We start from the raw sequence: 13,917 nt of genomic DNA, 5'->3' as shown, positions 1-13,917 counted from the left end.
AATGCGGGAGGTGGATGCGGAGACGACCGGGTCATTTGCGGCCGCACGCGATGACAAATTGCGGACACGGCCCTATATGGAGAGATCGAAGGCTGAATCATACAAAGAATGGACATATAAATATTCCCCATTATCATTGTCAATTGATTCAAGACACTATACCTAGATATTCATCTCAAAAGTTTATTCTCTGTTCCTCAATATGGGCTTATCAAGCCGCTATGCTGTTGCGCATCTCGATCCTAAAGGCGCCGGAGATGCACGACCAACTGCCCTTCAAATCATCCAAGACGAAGGTTCCGAAGGTAAACTGGCTGGCAAGGTTATCGTCATCACTGGAGCTACAGCAGGCATTGGTATCGAGACAGCTCGTGCCTTATCGGCCACCGGGGCCACTCTACTCCTCACAGCCCGCAATCGATCCAAGGCTGAGAAGAACCTCGCCAGGATTCTAGAACCCGGCCGAGTCTCGCTGATTGACTTGGATCTGGACTCCTTTGCGAGTATTCGTGCCGGAGCAGAAGAAATCCTCACCGCGTCCAAGGGCCAGGTCAACATTCTTATCAACGGCGCGGGTGTCATGGGCCTCCAGAACCACACGCTCACCGAAGATGGCATTGAGGCGCAATTTGCGGGCAACTATTTGGGATTCTTCCTTCTCTTCCAGCTTTTAAAGCAAGCTTTGTTGGCCAGTGTGACCCCAGAGCTTAATTCGCGAGTTGTGGTCGTGTCTTCATCTGCTCACCGAGCTGCTGCCACCCTCCCAGCTAGCGACAACTACAACTTCGAAAAGGGCGGATATCAACACGAAATGGCATACAACAATGCCAAGCTGGCAGCGGTGTATTTAGCTAACACCATCGAGCGGTTATATGGTGCCAAGGGACTACATGCTACCAGTCTCCACCCCGGCGCGATCAACACTGATATATCCCGCAATATGCCTCCGGAATTCTTAGAGACTATCATGATCAACCCATATGTCGTGAAGATTTTGAAGTCTTCCGAGCAGGGGGCGGCTACGACGGTATGGGCGGCTGTGGGCAAAGAGTGGGAGGAAAAGGGCGGCAAGTATCTCGAGGACTGCAAGGAAGCAGATCGTGGTCAGGATGATGGCCAAGTTTTTGGTGCTGGATGGGTGAAACAGACATATAATTCTCAGGAAGAGGATCGTCTCTGGAAGGATTCCCTCAAGATGGTCGGACTCGGACTGGAGAGTGAAGCTTGACCCTTTTCACGCATTGATCAGATGCTATGATCCTATCACTCAAGAGAAACATGATAGCAATATTCTTTGTGCACAATTGGACTTGGCCTCCAAGATCACGATGTCTTTTTCTTTCTTCTAAACAATTTTTCGGCCTTGGAGTTGGCTATGTGCCATGATTCTCGGCGTAGATAGCCGATTGTCACAGATATCCATGTAGGTGTCGACTGCATGTACGGCAGACGATAGTTTGATCAAACCAAAAATTGATATGCAATAAGTTAAAATTATAACTCGATCTCTCCACACCGACCTGATACGGTACGTGTAATGCGCCCGCATCTCGAAGCTTTCTTTAGATATCCTTTTTGGTGGATTTATTTTGAGAAAATAGAGCGATTATAGTAAAGTAAAATAGGGGCCCCGGATATTGAACTTACGTCTTACAGAAACAAAATACATCCATATCTCTCCTTGTAAGAACTACCCAGCTGTCTACCTATGAACACATAAAACTCAATGAAAGTTTTATAAAGATCAGAATTGTTCGATTGCCTCGATCTTGAGCTGAGGGAATTTTGGTAAAGCGATGTAGCAAATTGGGTGCTTGTAGTGGCCGGTGCCTCCTTATTAGGGATGTTCATTTCGGAACTAATTCCTACAAAAGTCCCTGTGCCTGCAATTAGCGTCACATATTCAAGATCAAGTTTAGAAATTTACAACATTACCTGCAGATCTTGGCCGTAGGGAAAAGTGCAAGGGTGATTTGTCAGATGATATAAAATCGAATGGAAATCTATCCGATTGTATTTACAACCTAAGGCAGTTTTGAATGATGTGAACGTGAATTTATTCATCCAAGTCTCTTCACTTCTCTTACTTCTTTTGCTTGTGAGCGGAAATTAGCCTCGCCTCTAGGAAACATGTTAGAAGGAGGCCTGAAAGGGGACCAAAGAAGAGATCAAATTTACAGGCGAGGGAGTGGTAAAGAAAGACAGTATGGCTATAGTGATAGTGTTTCTGAGTAGCAAGCTATAGCAATATATAGCAATACCCGTAGATCAACGTCAATCATCTAGTTTTATCCTTCTTTTTTGCAGCCTCCTCCTTTGCGTTATAACTCGGTGGCACATCAATCATATCAAACGGGCTCTCATAACTATCACCGACAAACCCCCATATTGCGACTCGTATGATCCGGTGCTTATGAAGGCTGCTTAGTTCTTCACGGCACTGTTCTTTTAATAATTTCTTATCATCTTTAGGAACGTCAAAGCCTCGAGCTCTCCGACAACATCCACATTCAACGGTACAATGTCCAACCCCAAGCCTACGCCTAGGATCGATCTTGCGGTTAAGACAGCAACCACATCCACGAGCACAGCACCCACGTCGACTAGCACAATCTTCAATAAGCACGTAGTGCATATACCATTGAGGATGTGAACGCCATAGGTCGAACGCTCTTAGCTGATACGCAGCTTCTAGACAGGAATGATAATGCCACCACATTTGCTCCAAGAGCCAGTATTTAGCATTTAAAACATTAAGTCTTTCTTTAGCATCCTTGCTCAAGGCAGAACCCTCTTTAATAGATATCTCTTCTTGGACAACTTCGCGGAGGTCTTCCTCTACAAAGAGAAGCTTATGCGAGATAAAAGGAGGGCCAGTTTTGTCTCTTCTGACTTGGCCCCAGTATTGACGCAAGCGATATCTTTGGAGAATATTTATATCTTCAGATCGTTCGAGGCTGAGTTCCTCATAGTTTTTGTCGCCCCTTAACCCCCCGTGCGCTTTTCTGTGTGCTCGAGCACGGTTCGATTTTCTTTTGGTACTCGAGTTCGGCTTTCTTTTATGATGGAAAGAAAATGACATCTTGGATGTCGGAACGTGTAACCGAATGTGAGAATGAAGAATGTTTCTCGGGGGTTTATGGTTGGTCTAATAAAATTCATCCATAGTGATGTCAGCTTGAACCTCCGACACCTAAAATGTTAGGTTATGACTTAGTCTTTTCATATTGTACCTTTTCTTAATTAGGTCTGGTCCCGAAGGAAATCCACTTTGGATAGTGGTTGTATAAAGATTAGAAGATTCAATTTTTGTATACAGTCGCCCCTTCTCACGCTAAATGTATTTCCCTGGGATCAGGATTTGTAAAGAAAATGATATTACTGTCAGCTGTGGTACTCTGTACTGATTCCAGAACTATGTTCGTTCGCTGTTACAGGGTGCAATTCGCAACACTGTTCCTGCTCCTGTTCAACTCAAAGAGAAACCCTTAAACATCATCGTCAACTCTGAGAGTAGACATAATATGAGCAACAGTCTCCACATCCTTATCCCCCCGTCCACTAAGACAAACGACAACATCCCGCCCAGGTCCCAACTCCTTCGCAACACGCACAGCCCCAGCAACAGCATGCGAACTCTCAAGTGCAGGCATAACTCCCTCAAGCTGACTGAGCAACGAAAAAGCCAGTATGACCTCCGTATCGTTTGCCCCGACAAAGGTAGCCCGACCGGACTCCTTCCAACTCGACAACTCAGGTCCAACACCAGGATAATCAAGTCCAGCAGAGACATAATGCGTCTTGCCATTCTCTCCGTCCTCATCCCAAGACAAATAAGTCCGCAAGCCGTACAACAAACCAACAGACTCACGATCCAGCGAAGCAGAGTGCTGCCCAGCCATCGACCGACTACCACCCGCCTCAACGCCAACAAGAGCAACTGATGAATCACCAAGGAATGGGTAGAACATACCAACAGCATTCGATCCACCACCAACACAGGCAACAACTGCATCAGGAAGTCTACCATAATTCATGGCGCCGAACTGAATTCGAGTCTCGTTGCCAATAACAGCCTGGAACGTGCGAACAATAGTCGGATACGGATGCGGGCCAAACGCCGAGCCGATAACAAAATGCGTAGTCTCCAGCTCCATCGCCCAGACGCGGAAGGCCTCGTTGACTGCATCGCGGACGGTGCCCTTTTCGCCGCTGCACGGTGCGTCAATGGGGACAACCGCTGCGCCGAGAATGCGCATGCGCAGGACAGTCAAAGGCTCGCGGTCGAAGTCCTCGGATCCCATAAATACAGTGCATTTCATGCCGAATTGCGCGCATAGAGTTGCTGTTGCGACACCGTGCTGGCCAGCTCCTGTTTCGGCGATTATGGAGGTCTTACCGAGTCGTCGCGCGAGGATTATCTGGCCTAGGGCGTTGTTGATCTTGTGACTGCCTGTGTGGTTCAAATCTTCCCGTTTCAGCCAGATGCGTGCTCCGCCTGCATGCGCTGTTAGGCGTGGGGCTAGATGGAGGGAGGAGGGTCGATTGGCGTATGTTGCGTAGGAGTTGATTTCGGCCCAGAAGGTTGGGTCTGCGTTTGCCGACTCGAAGCCGTTTTCTAGCTCGACAAGGCCTTCCATTAGGGATTCTGGGATGTATTGGCCGCTGAAGGTACCCAAGTGGGTATTGATGGCTTTGTTGGCTTTGTTGTTGTCTTCGGGTGTATCGCCTGCTCCATCATAGGAAAGGTAGACAGTAGTGGAGGACAAGGCTTGGTTGGCTTGCTGTCTTCTCTCTGTTATGACAATTTGATCCTCAGTGCGTCCAGCAACTCGAAGACAATACTCTTTGACTCTTTGAGCACCAGTTCCAGGAGCCGCGTTTCCCAGGATGTAGATGATTGGGCTTCCGATGACGATACCTTCAGCGAAACGAGCAAAATCAGCAATATCTTGTCGGGTGTTGATACCAAATCCGACAGCTACCGGGACCGAGTTCCCAGTGCAAGCATTCACATGATCAGCCAAGTATTCCATACGCCCATACGGCTTCTCGTGGCTTCCGCTAACTCCCATCCTAGATACAATAGAAATAAATGAGTCAGCGAGGTTGCAAATCACCTCCATATGAGGATCCGGAGTAGAAGGGGAAACGAGAGGAATGTACGATAGTCTGGAATCTTGGTAAGCTCAATGCAAATGTAAGCCAGAAGATAGGGTATACAGACTCTTTTGATCTGCACAGACCACGGCAATGCACTGCGTCCTCGGGAGCAAGATCAACAATGACGAGCCCGTCTACGCCAGCAGCCTTGCAGTCTCGGAGTAGCTTCTCCTCTCCGTAGGAATATTCACGCACGGGCTTGTAGTACCCTACCAGCAGCACGGGGACAGCGAGACCTTGGGTACGGGCTGACTTGACCATCTGCAGAATGTGTGAAATCCGAACGCCGTTCTCGAGAGCCTTGGCATTGGCATGCTGGATGGTTAGGCCTTCAGTGACATGGTCTGTGAAAGGAATGCCAAGTTCAATGATATCTGATTAGGGGTTATAATTAGTTCATGTTAAATACAGGATGGTATGTGTCTCACAAAAGAGACAGGAGTAAACACTACATACCTGCACCCCCGGCTTGCATGGATAACATGATACCCGGTGTTTCGCTGACGGTCGGGTAGCCAGCTGTCACATATGTGATCAAGGCAATGCGGTTTGTGGCCTTGCATTTTGCAAAGGCTTCTTTGATGGCTTCCATGTTGTGGTAGTTTGAGAAGACAAGAAAGCTGTCTATCCTGCGGAGGGGGTGCTGTCACACTGTCACAATATAGTGGATAGAAGAGATGAAAAAGGAAAAAGGAAAAAGGAAAGAGGAAAGAGGAAAGAGGAAAGAGGAAAGAGGAAAGAGGAAAGAGGAAAGAGAGTTGAGAGAAGACTTGCACCTATTTGAGCTTACAGTCTCAGCTTCTCACTTCAGATGCCTGTGGTGGAGACATTGCTATCTGATGTCTGATGTCTGCTTGTTTGCTCCCCATGTTCTCTCTTCTGGCTAGATATGTATTTCGCCTCTATAGTCATTCATTCAAGATATTTTCTCTCAAAGGCTTTGGATTTTTTAGTATCTTTGCAAGTCTCTAACTTATACGTATAAAATGTTGATTGTCCATGCCGCGGGGAATCAATAACTTTGTCACGTCACCACCCGAAACACATCGGGCCATTGCGAATCTCCATACCATCTAATAGTTCAACTATCTACCTAGCAATCGCTCGCCCTCCTCGCTAGATCCAAGGCTTGCGAATTGAACCTTGCGAATAGCATGTCCTTTCCACATGAGCAACATAACAAACATGTAAGAGAACACCGCAAAGAAAGCCATCATACCATAAACCCAACCAACATCAACAGCCTCAACCCAAGGATTGATATAGAAGCTAATTGTCAATCCATAGACAATGCGATAGGCACCAATAACAATACCTGCCTCAGCCGGATACCGCGTGAAGCACTCGACAACATAATTCACCGTGACAGGGACACTGGCTAACGACCCAACAGTCACAATAAAAACTGCCAGTGCGAGAACCATATAATGCAGATGATACTGTAAAGCGGCACCGAAAATCCCTAGGCCAATTGGATTGATCACAAGACTAGGAAGCCACAGGACATGCAGTCGATACTCGGGCTTCCAGACACCCCCGTTGTACCGTCGTGCCAGTGCGAGCGGCAGCCGATCGTTCAGATAGTGGCCGTAGAATTGGACGACGATGATTCCAATCCAATGACAGAATGTGAATGCCGCATTTTGTTCCAGTGAGAACCCGTAGCCACCCTCTGAGATAGGTTTCTGAAGCCATACCGGCGTGAGTGCGTTGACGCCCACGTAGAATCCAAAGGAAATTAATGTGAAAATTCCCATGATGATTGTCACGGGGCACATGCCAATCAAAAATGGGGTGATTCCGACTTTTGCCTGTTGAATTAATGTTAGATTAAACTTTATTTTTATGGTATGGCATAGGGCCTTGGGCTTTCCCTGACATACCGTCTCTTTCCATGTAGTTGGCAAGACAACCCTCTGCCCGAAGAAAAATGTAGCGAATCTATTAGCCAAAATTCCACCTGAAACATCGGGATTCCGTTCCAAGCGTTCACGATCGAATCCAGTTTCCTCTAGGAAACAGAAACAACATATAACCGTGAACCCCAGTAGACCGACCGTCCACCAGAACTCAACAGGAAAAAACGAGTGCGCAGAAACAAACCCTGAGAACGTCGGACCGGCAATCGTTCCAAACAAGAAGGCCATGTGCAGAGCAGTAAAAGCGCGTCCACGCTGATGCAAGAAGAACAGATCGGTCACGATGCGAGGGCCAAGCACTGTGGGCACGGCACCGAAGAAACCGGCAAAGAGCCGGGAGATCACGTATGCGATATAGTCACCGGGATCGGTCATGACGGCACCCCAGATCTGGCATACTAGCGTGAACAGTAGACACCAGAAGATCACAGAGCTGCGACCGAGCATATGAGATATCGGGGCAAAGAAGAATGGGCCCGCTGCCATACCGGCTAGGGCGGCCGAGTTCTGGAGGCATGTTAGGTGGGTGATACTGAATTTGAGAACAGCGTAGAATCGTCAGTCTTGGCCGAAGTGTAGTTATAAGCTTACCGCATAGGACTCCTCCAGCTTCGTCTTTTTATACAGTTTCTCCTGATCAGCCAGGTTGAGCTGTCCCGATAAAGGCGCAATGGCGCCGGAGAAAGATGCGAGGCATAGCACGGCCAGTATTACATATTTGCGATTGATAGGCCAGTTCTAGAAGGATCTCATCAGTTCATTTTAAAGGATAATGTTTGAGGTTCTTCTATCGTACCAAAGGGTCCCGGGGGTGAGTACTAGGCTGGGGGACCAAGACAAGGTGAGCTGTATGGTGTTTTTCCACTGGGGGTAAAACAGAAGGGGACGTTTCGGTGTCCTGTGCTTCTTTGTGGTCCATAGTGACTATATATTGCGTCGTCAAATCGTGGATAATGGCCAAGTACTTCTCCCAAGAGCTGGGGTATGTCTTTCGCTATCCCTTGCGTTGACGTCTCCCCTTTTTTTCTAGCCTTGCGAAGCAAGATATCTTGGCGGGCTAGATTAAAGGCTTTAATTTTGCCAAGCTCTTCGCCGATCTCTTTGTACGAGTAGGGAAAAGCTTGCGTGGGGACGCGTCAGCTTGGCCCTGGGCCAGTTGTGGGGGGTGTTTGGTGCGTGGCATGGAAGCATATAAAGCACGAGAATCATTCCTAATATCTTCTGCGCCTAGAACATGCTGTGAGTAATTGCACTGGACAAGCCATCTTGAATTGAATATGTGTCTAGTCAAATCGGTGCTGGAATGGACAACAAATGCAACGAAGGCCTGATATTTCAGGTATTCAACCAGAAATAACAACTTCAACCTCACACGGTCACGATCATTGGCATTGTCCCTATTATCCAGTTATCTCTGATTACTTTGGCGTGACTCACATCTTTATCTGCAAAAGGAAACTGTCGGCCACCCAAGCCGATCGCCCTATCCGATCCACATCAGAGAAAAAGGCTCCACGCGCAAAAAACCAGGCTTCGGCGACAACTTCAACATGCCGAGGGGTCTTTTCATACAAGATGTCCACTGAATCCTGTTCAATTATTTTCTTGTATATTATTTCACTAATTTAGACATGAGGAAATCATCAATCAACCTTTTACATCGACTATATACCATCTAATTCCTCTCAATACCCAATCATGGAATCCAAACTAGACCTCGAGTCCCAAAAACCAACCCCGCAGATCGATTCTCCTCACGACTCGGAATCAGAAGATGAACTCGCCTTAAAACCCGTGCCCTCAAACGCCTATGGCATTCCAACATGGCGCAAATGCCTAATCCTTTTTGTCGTCAGCTGGATGACCCTGGCTGTCACATTCTCCAGTACTTCACTATTGCCCGCAACCCCGGAGATCGCTACCGACTTTTCTACTACATCGGAAATTCTTAATGTCACTAATGCCGGTGTACTAATTGCTATGGGTTTCTCTTCTTTTATTTGGGGTCCTATCACCAACCTATTCGGCCGTCGCAATGCCTATAATGCAGCTATCCTCGTGCTTTGTGCATGCTCGGCCGGTACAGCCGCGGCGATCAATTTGCATATGTTTATCGCAATGCGCATTTTGGGAGGCTTTACCGGTACCTTCTTCATGGTTGCTGGGCAGACTATTCTTGCAGATATCTTTGAACCAGTATGTCGGTTTGATTCCGATTGTTTTCTGGTTACGGTTACTGACAGGAGTTTATAGACTGTGCGTGGAACGGCTGTCGGCTGCTTTATGGTTGGATCTGTCAGTGGGCCTGCAATTGGTAATATTAAACCATCACTATCTCTATGTATGTCGCTGGATCTAAGTGACTAATCGTTTAATTAGGGCCCTGTATCGGTGGCATCATCGTCACTTTCGCTCAATGGCGCATTATCTATTGGTTGCAATTCGCAATGACTTTACTTGGCCTCGTATTGTCTCTTCTTTTCGTGCCAAGTATCCAAGAAAAGAATCGGGACTCCAACGAACCCCGCAAACTTCGCACTGTTATAAGCATGTTCAACCCCATGCGCATCTTTCGCCAATTCGTGTATCCCAATATCTTTCTTGCAGTAAGAATTCTCTGCCAATTCTGAAATTGTATGCTGTCCAGTAACTTACTAACAAGCAACAGTGCCTCACATGTGGCCTCCTTTCTACATTCCAATACGCACTACTCACATCAGCCCGCTCAATTTTCAATCCCCGTTTCAACTTGACGTCTCCTCTTATCAGTGGCCTATTCTACCTGTCCCCCGGAATAGGCTTTCTGATCGGTAGCGTCGTTGGCGGCAAGCTGTCCGACCATGCCGTGAAGAAATGGATTGTCAAACGAAACGGGGTCCGCCTGCCTCAGGACCGACTGAACAGTGGCATTGCCACCCTTTTTGGGGTTCTCCCAGTTGCAACCCTGATTTACTGCTGGACGTTAGAGGAAGAAGTTGGCGGTATGGTTGTGCCAATTATCGCTGCCTTCTTTGCGGGAGTAGGCCTTCTGGGTGCTTTCAATGGGCTAAATACTTATTCTGCTGGTGAGTGTTGCTTGTTTTGCACAAGTATCCCCGAGCTAACCATCTATTTTTCAGAGGTTATGCCGCATGTTCGTTCAGAGGTTATCAGCGCGAAGTACATGGTGCAGTATATTTTTGCTGCCGGAGCGACGGCGGTTGTTGAGCCGATAATTAGTGCGATCGGAGTAGGGTGGACATTTACTATCTGTGAGTTCTATCGACGAGATTATGACTGAGGCATATCTAACTATTTATCAAGGTGTATTCTTCGCTATAACAGGTGGTTTCTTTGTGCTTGCTATCACGAAATGGGGCATTGATATGCAGCGATGGTCTGAAAGGAAGTTCAGCCTCGACGCGAAGTCTTGACCACAACGATATGACGCTTTTCTTTCCCACTTGCATTTGTGTCTTTGCATACTAGGCGATATGAAATGCCTGCATGATAAAATTGGTTTATATAGATTTCGATAGACAGAGATGACTCGATAATTTGGAAAATAATACAAAGATTGAGCTAGATAGACACACCAGAAAGACACGTCTCAAAGCATTTAAAGGGCCATTTTTTGTGCTTAATTATGTATACGAACTCAATGTATTATGCTCGTCTGGGCAGACTTCAAAGGTTGGGCCTTCCTTCCAGTTTGCCGGGTCAGCGAATCGATTAGTCAGTAACGACTCGGCCAAATCCCCAAAGCGCCGAGCGCTCGGAAAAAACCTTTCAGAAGTCCGACCGCATCCGGCGATTTCTATTATTGCACAATTTGAAAAGCCCGAGAATAAGGGAATTGGGCAGATGGTGAGGAAAAGACGTGCTCTTACAGAGCAAGAGCAGGAAAGTCGCGAGTCCCAAAGAAGGAAATTTGTCGCGTGCGTATTCCACCCGGTACCTCACACCGAAGCCACTGAGCACTAACGCACGGCATCAACAGCTGTCAAAGATGTCACTCGCATAAAATTAAATGTTCCGGAGACCAACCGTGTAGCAAATGCCGCACGGTAGGACTCGCTGATGAATGCGCCTATGCTACTCGGGATCGCCAGGTGAAAATTAGCGAGAAGTATGCAAGCAAGCCACAGACTATTATTCGACCAAGCCCTTTAAAAAGACTTGTCTATTACATGTGTCAGACCAGAAGCTAAGATTTCCTTCTCCATTCAGCTATTTAGATCAGATCCTGGCGGAGAATCAGCGGCTCAAGGAGCGGTCGATCACCTCGGCTCAAGTTGCCGAGACCAACGACCCATCGCAGAGGTAGGCATCCCTTGACTTCTGAAGGTGACCCGCAACATGCTGAGATGTATATCAGACGCCCTTCCAGGACAGCAGATGCCCCTGATGGAACGGGAATTCAGAATCCATTGATTGGAGATCGAGCCTGGTTCCACCGGTATGATCCCTCTTCGCCACCCATCTACATCGGCGAGGCAGCATGTTCAGCATTCGCAACCCGGTTTCGGCGTTTCTTGTCGGGGAACAGTGCAATGCCACATATTCCTCGAACACAGTGGGAACGCGAAGAGACAATCGCCGCAGCGAACGAAGCAGATGTTCAGTGGCCGAGTCTCCACCATGCTCGGTTGTTAGTTCGGATCGCAATCCATCAGATCGGACATTTGTACCACCTCATGACGCGCAAGTCGACCTTAGATAAACTGGAAGAGATCTACCAGACACAAGACTTTGACTGCGCGGCTAACAAGTGTAAATTCTTCGCCCTATTCGCCTTTGGCCAAGCGTATTCAATCCGATCCGAGCCCAATTCTGGCTCCAGGGTACCGGGCACGTCGTACTTTGCTCGGTCAATGGGATTGGTCCAGATCCTGCCGGAGAGAACCAGTATTACACACTTGGAAACCCTGCTATTGTTGGTATGTGGCTCAGCATGTACTATTATTCGACAGCAGAGTACTTACCATATCCCAAGTCTCTTTTTTCATACTATCTCAACCGACGTCATTCAGCGTATGTCTTGATCGGAAACGCCATGCGGATGGGTTTGACCATTGGCTTGAACCACAATATCCTAGAATCACAGGTCATCGACCCAGTGGAGCGCCAACACCGCATCCAAATATGGTGGACAATCTACATCTTCGACCGGATGTGGGGGTCCAAAATGGGTCTCCCAATGCAAATCCTCGATGAAGATATCCACGTCGACATGCCGTCAACTATCTCCCCTCGTTGGCGCCACGAAGAAGAACTCTCCGATACAGAATACATGACAGCCAATATCAAACTGGCACGTATAGTCGGTGAGACAATCACCAAACTATACAGCCGGCGAAAGTACCAAGAGACCTTCCTGCAGCGCGTCCAGAAACTTCTCAAAGCCCTGAAACACTGGGTAGAGACACTCCCCGAATCCCTCAGACTGAACATGGAAGACCTGGAATCGAGCAAAAAGCCCATAGTTTCCCTCCACATGGCCTTCAACCAATGCGTGATCCTAACTACGCGCCCAACGCTACTGCACCTCCTAATGACACTAAGCAAAAAAAGCAAACCCCGCCCCGATACCGCTGATAATACCAGTGGGGCCGGGGCTGGAACCGAGAGCCAGGAGGTATCGGTTTCCCAGCCCGTTCTGACACTAAGCGAAGCATGTATCCATGCGGCACGGCACTCCCATTCCATGATCTTGACACGGTGGATCAACGGGTCCATGCCGACGTTCGGCTATTTCCACGCCCACTACCTCTTTTCCTCGGCGTTGATCTTAGCAATGTCTAGCTTTGTTCCGATCGGCAATCCGACTGATATGACGGGGTTCGACTCCGCGCTGGATCTGCTGCGTTCCATGACCGAGAATGGAAATTTGGCTGCGGCGGAATTCTACCATAACCTCGAGCAGGTGAAGGTTTGTCTGGCTGCGTATCGGGGAGGAAGTCGGGGTGAGGGGGCTACTGAGATGGCTGCTGGTGGAGGAGTGGCTCCTAATACCAACGCTAATACCAGTGGTAATGCTCCCTCTGGTGCTGGTGCGCTAGCTTTATCTAGGCCTGGGTCGGATTTAGCAGCCGCTACTACTCCATTTTTGAACACCTTGCCATTGAACCCATCCACATCGGCATCAACATCGGCATCTATGCCTCCAACGTCTTTGATGCCAACAACGCATGATATCCTTGCTTCTGCCACCACTCAGCCTGTCCACAGCCAAGGTATCGATCCATATACCTATCCCTTGAGGGATACTATCAGTGGGTACACGACCGAAATGGCATTTCTAGAGCCGACCATGCAAGATTTCCTGGCGCAGTCAGATATCGACCTTGGGCTGTTGCATCCTGTTGATACGTTCTTCAACGAGGCGGAGAATCTATATACATGTCATGAATTTTGACCGGGGCTAGCCAGAGCAAATAAAAAATTAATAATGATATCCACATTCTAGACTTAGTCGTTCTAGTCTAAGTTGAGTTGACAAGCGACTCGACACTCTGATGCTTGAAGGTGGTATTGAGGTCAAGATACTCTATCGTGTATGTATAAACCGAAAATATTCTTATTAGCAAATGAAGGAAACAATCTTATGACAAGACATAAAACTGTCAGAACAAAACACAATCAACTTTGCAAAAATCCATAATGAAAATAAACTGAGATCATAACCGAGACATCAGATGGAAAAGCGTTTCCAGCATGACGAGAGACGCGTGATGAATGGAACAAATTGCATGATATATATGTCGTTAATCCAGCAGGTAAAAGCCAATGCATCGCTTGAGTTACTTTCCCCCAATCAAGCAGTGAGTGATATAGATCAAATTACTATATCTTC

General features: G+C 47.6%; 5 protein-coding genes across 5 annotated transcripts; 2 read left to right on the top strand and 3 right to left on the bottom strand.

Moving 5' to 3' along the window:
- Positions 1 to 202: 202 nt before the first annotated feature.
- PEX2_083790 (putative short-chain dehydrogenase/reductase) lies at positions 203 to 1,228 on the top strand (the record flags this gene model as incomplete). Its single annotated transcript, XM_016745649.1, has 1 exon — positions 203 to 1,228. One exon carries the CDS (start codon positions 203 to 205, stop codon positions 1,226 to 1,228), a length of 1,026 nt encoding a protein of 341 aa, XP_016595548.1.
- Positions 1,229 to 2,278: 1,050 nt separating this feature from the next.
- On the bottom strand, positions 2,279 to 3,082 carry PEX2_083780 (uncharacterized protein; the record flags this gene model as incomplete). Its single annotated transcript, XM_016745648.1, has 1 exon — positions 2,279 to 3,082. The coding sequence occupies one exon, from the start codon at positions 3,080 to 3,082 to the stop codon at positions 2,279 to 2,281; it is 804 nt and encodes a 267-aa protein (XP_016595547.1).
- A 406-nt stretch (positions 3,083 to 3,488) lies between these two features.
- PEX2_083770 (tryptophan synthase) lies at positions 3,489 to 5,755 on the bottom strand (the record flags this gene model as incomplete). The annotated part of the gene is made up of 4 exons (XM_016745647.1): positions 3,489 to 5,076; positions 5,121 to 5,172; positions 5,247 to 5,537; positions 5,620 to 5,755. 4 exons carry the CDS (start codon positions 5,753 to 5,755, stop codon positions 3,489 to 3,491), a joined length of 2,067 nt encoding a protein of 688 aa, XP_016595546.1.
- Positions 5,756 to 6,248: 493 nt separating this feature from the next.
- PEX2_083760 (Major facilitator superfamily domain, general substrate transporter) lies at positions 6,249 to 8,001 on the bottom strand (the record flags this gene model as incomplete). The annotated part of the gene is made up of 4 exons (XM_016745646.1): positions 6,249 to 6,974; positions 7,047 to 7,589; positions 7,674 to 7,820; positions 7,879 to 8,001. The coding sequence occupies 4 exons, from the start codon at positions 7,999 to 8,001 to the stop codon at positions 6,249 to 6,251; spliced, it is 1,539 nt and encodes a 512-aa protein (XP_016595545.1).
- Positions 8,002 to 8,780: 779 nt separating this feature from the next.
- PEX2_083750 (MFS transporter/fungal specific transcription factor domain-containing protein) lies at positions 8,781 to 13,479 on the top strand (the record flags this gene model as incomplete). The annotated part of the gene is made up of 10 exons (XM_016745645.1): positions 8,781 to 9,278; positions 9,336 to 9,396; positions 9,462 to 9,688; positions 9,751 to 10,147; positions 10,202 to 10,333; positions 10,386 to 10,458; positions 10,802 to 10,999; positions 11,292 to 11,384; positions 11,440 to 12,001; positions 12,058 to 13,479. 10 exons carry the CDS (start codon positions 8,781 to 8,783, stop codon positions 13,477 to 13,479), a joined length of 3,663 nt encoding a protein of 1,220 aa, XP_016595544.1.
- Between the last annotated feature and the right edge of the window lie 438 nt (positions 13,480 to 13,917).

This window comes from Penicillium expansum (genome assembly GCF_000769745.1).
Source record: "Penicillium expansum strain MD-8 chromosome Unknown contig276, whole genome shotgun sequence".
Classification (NCBI taxonomy): Eukaryota; Fungi; Ascomycota; class Eurotiomycetes; order Eurotiales; family Aspergillaceae; genus Penicillium; species Penicillium expansum.
Note: the sequence above shows the minus strand (reverse complement) of the source record. Positions and strands in the feature narration are given on the sequence as shown.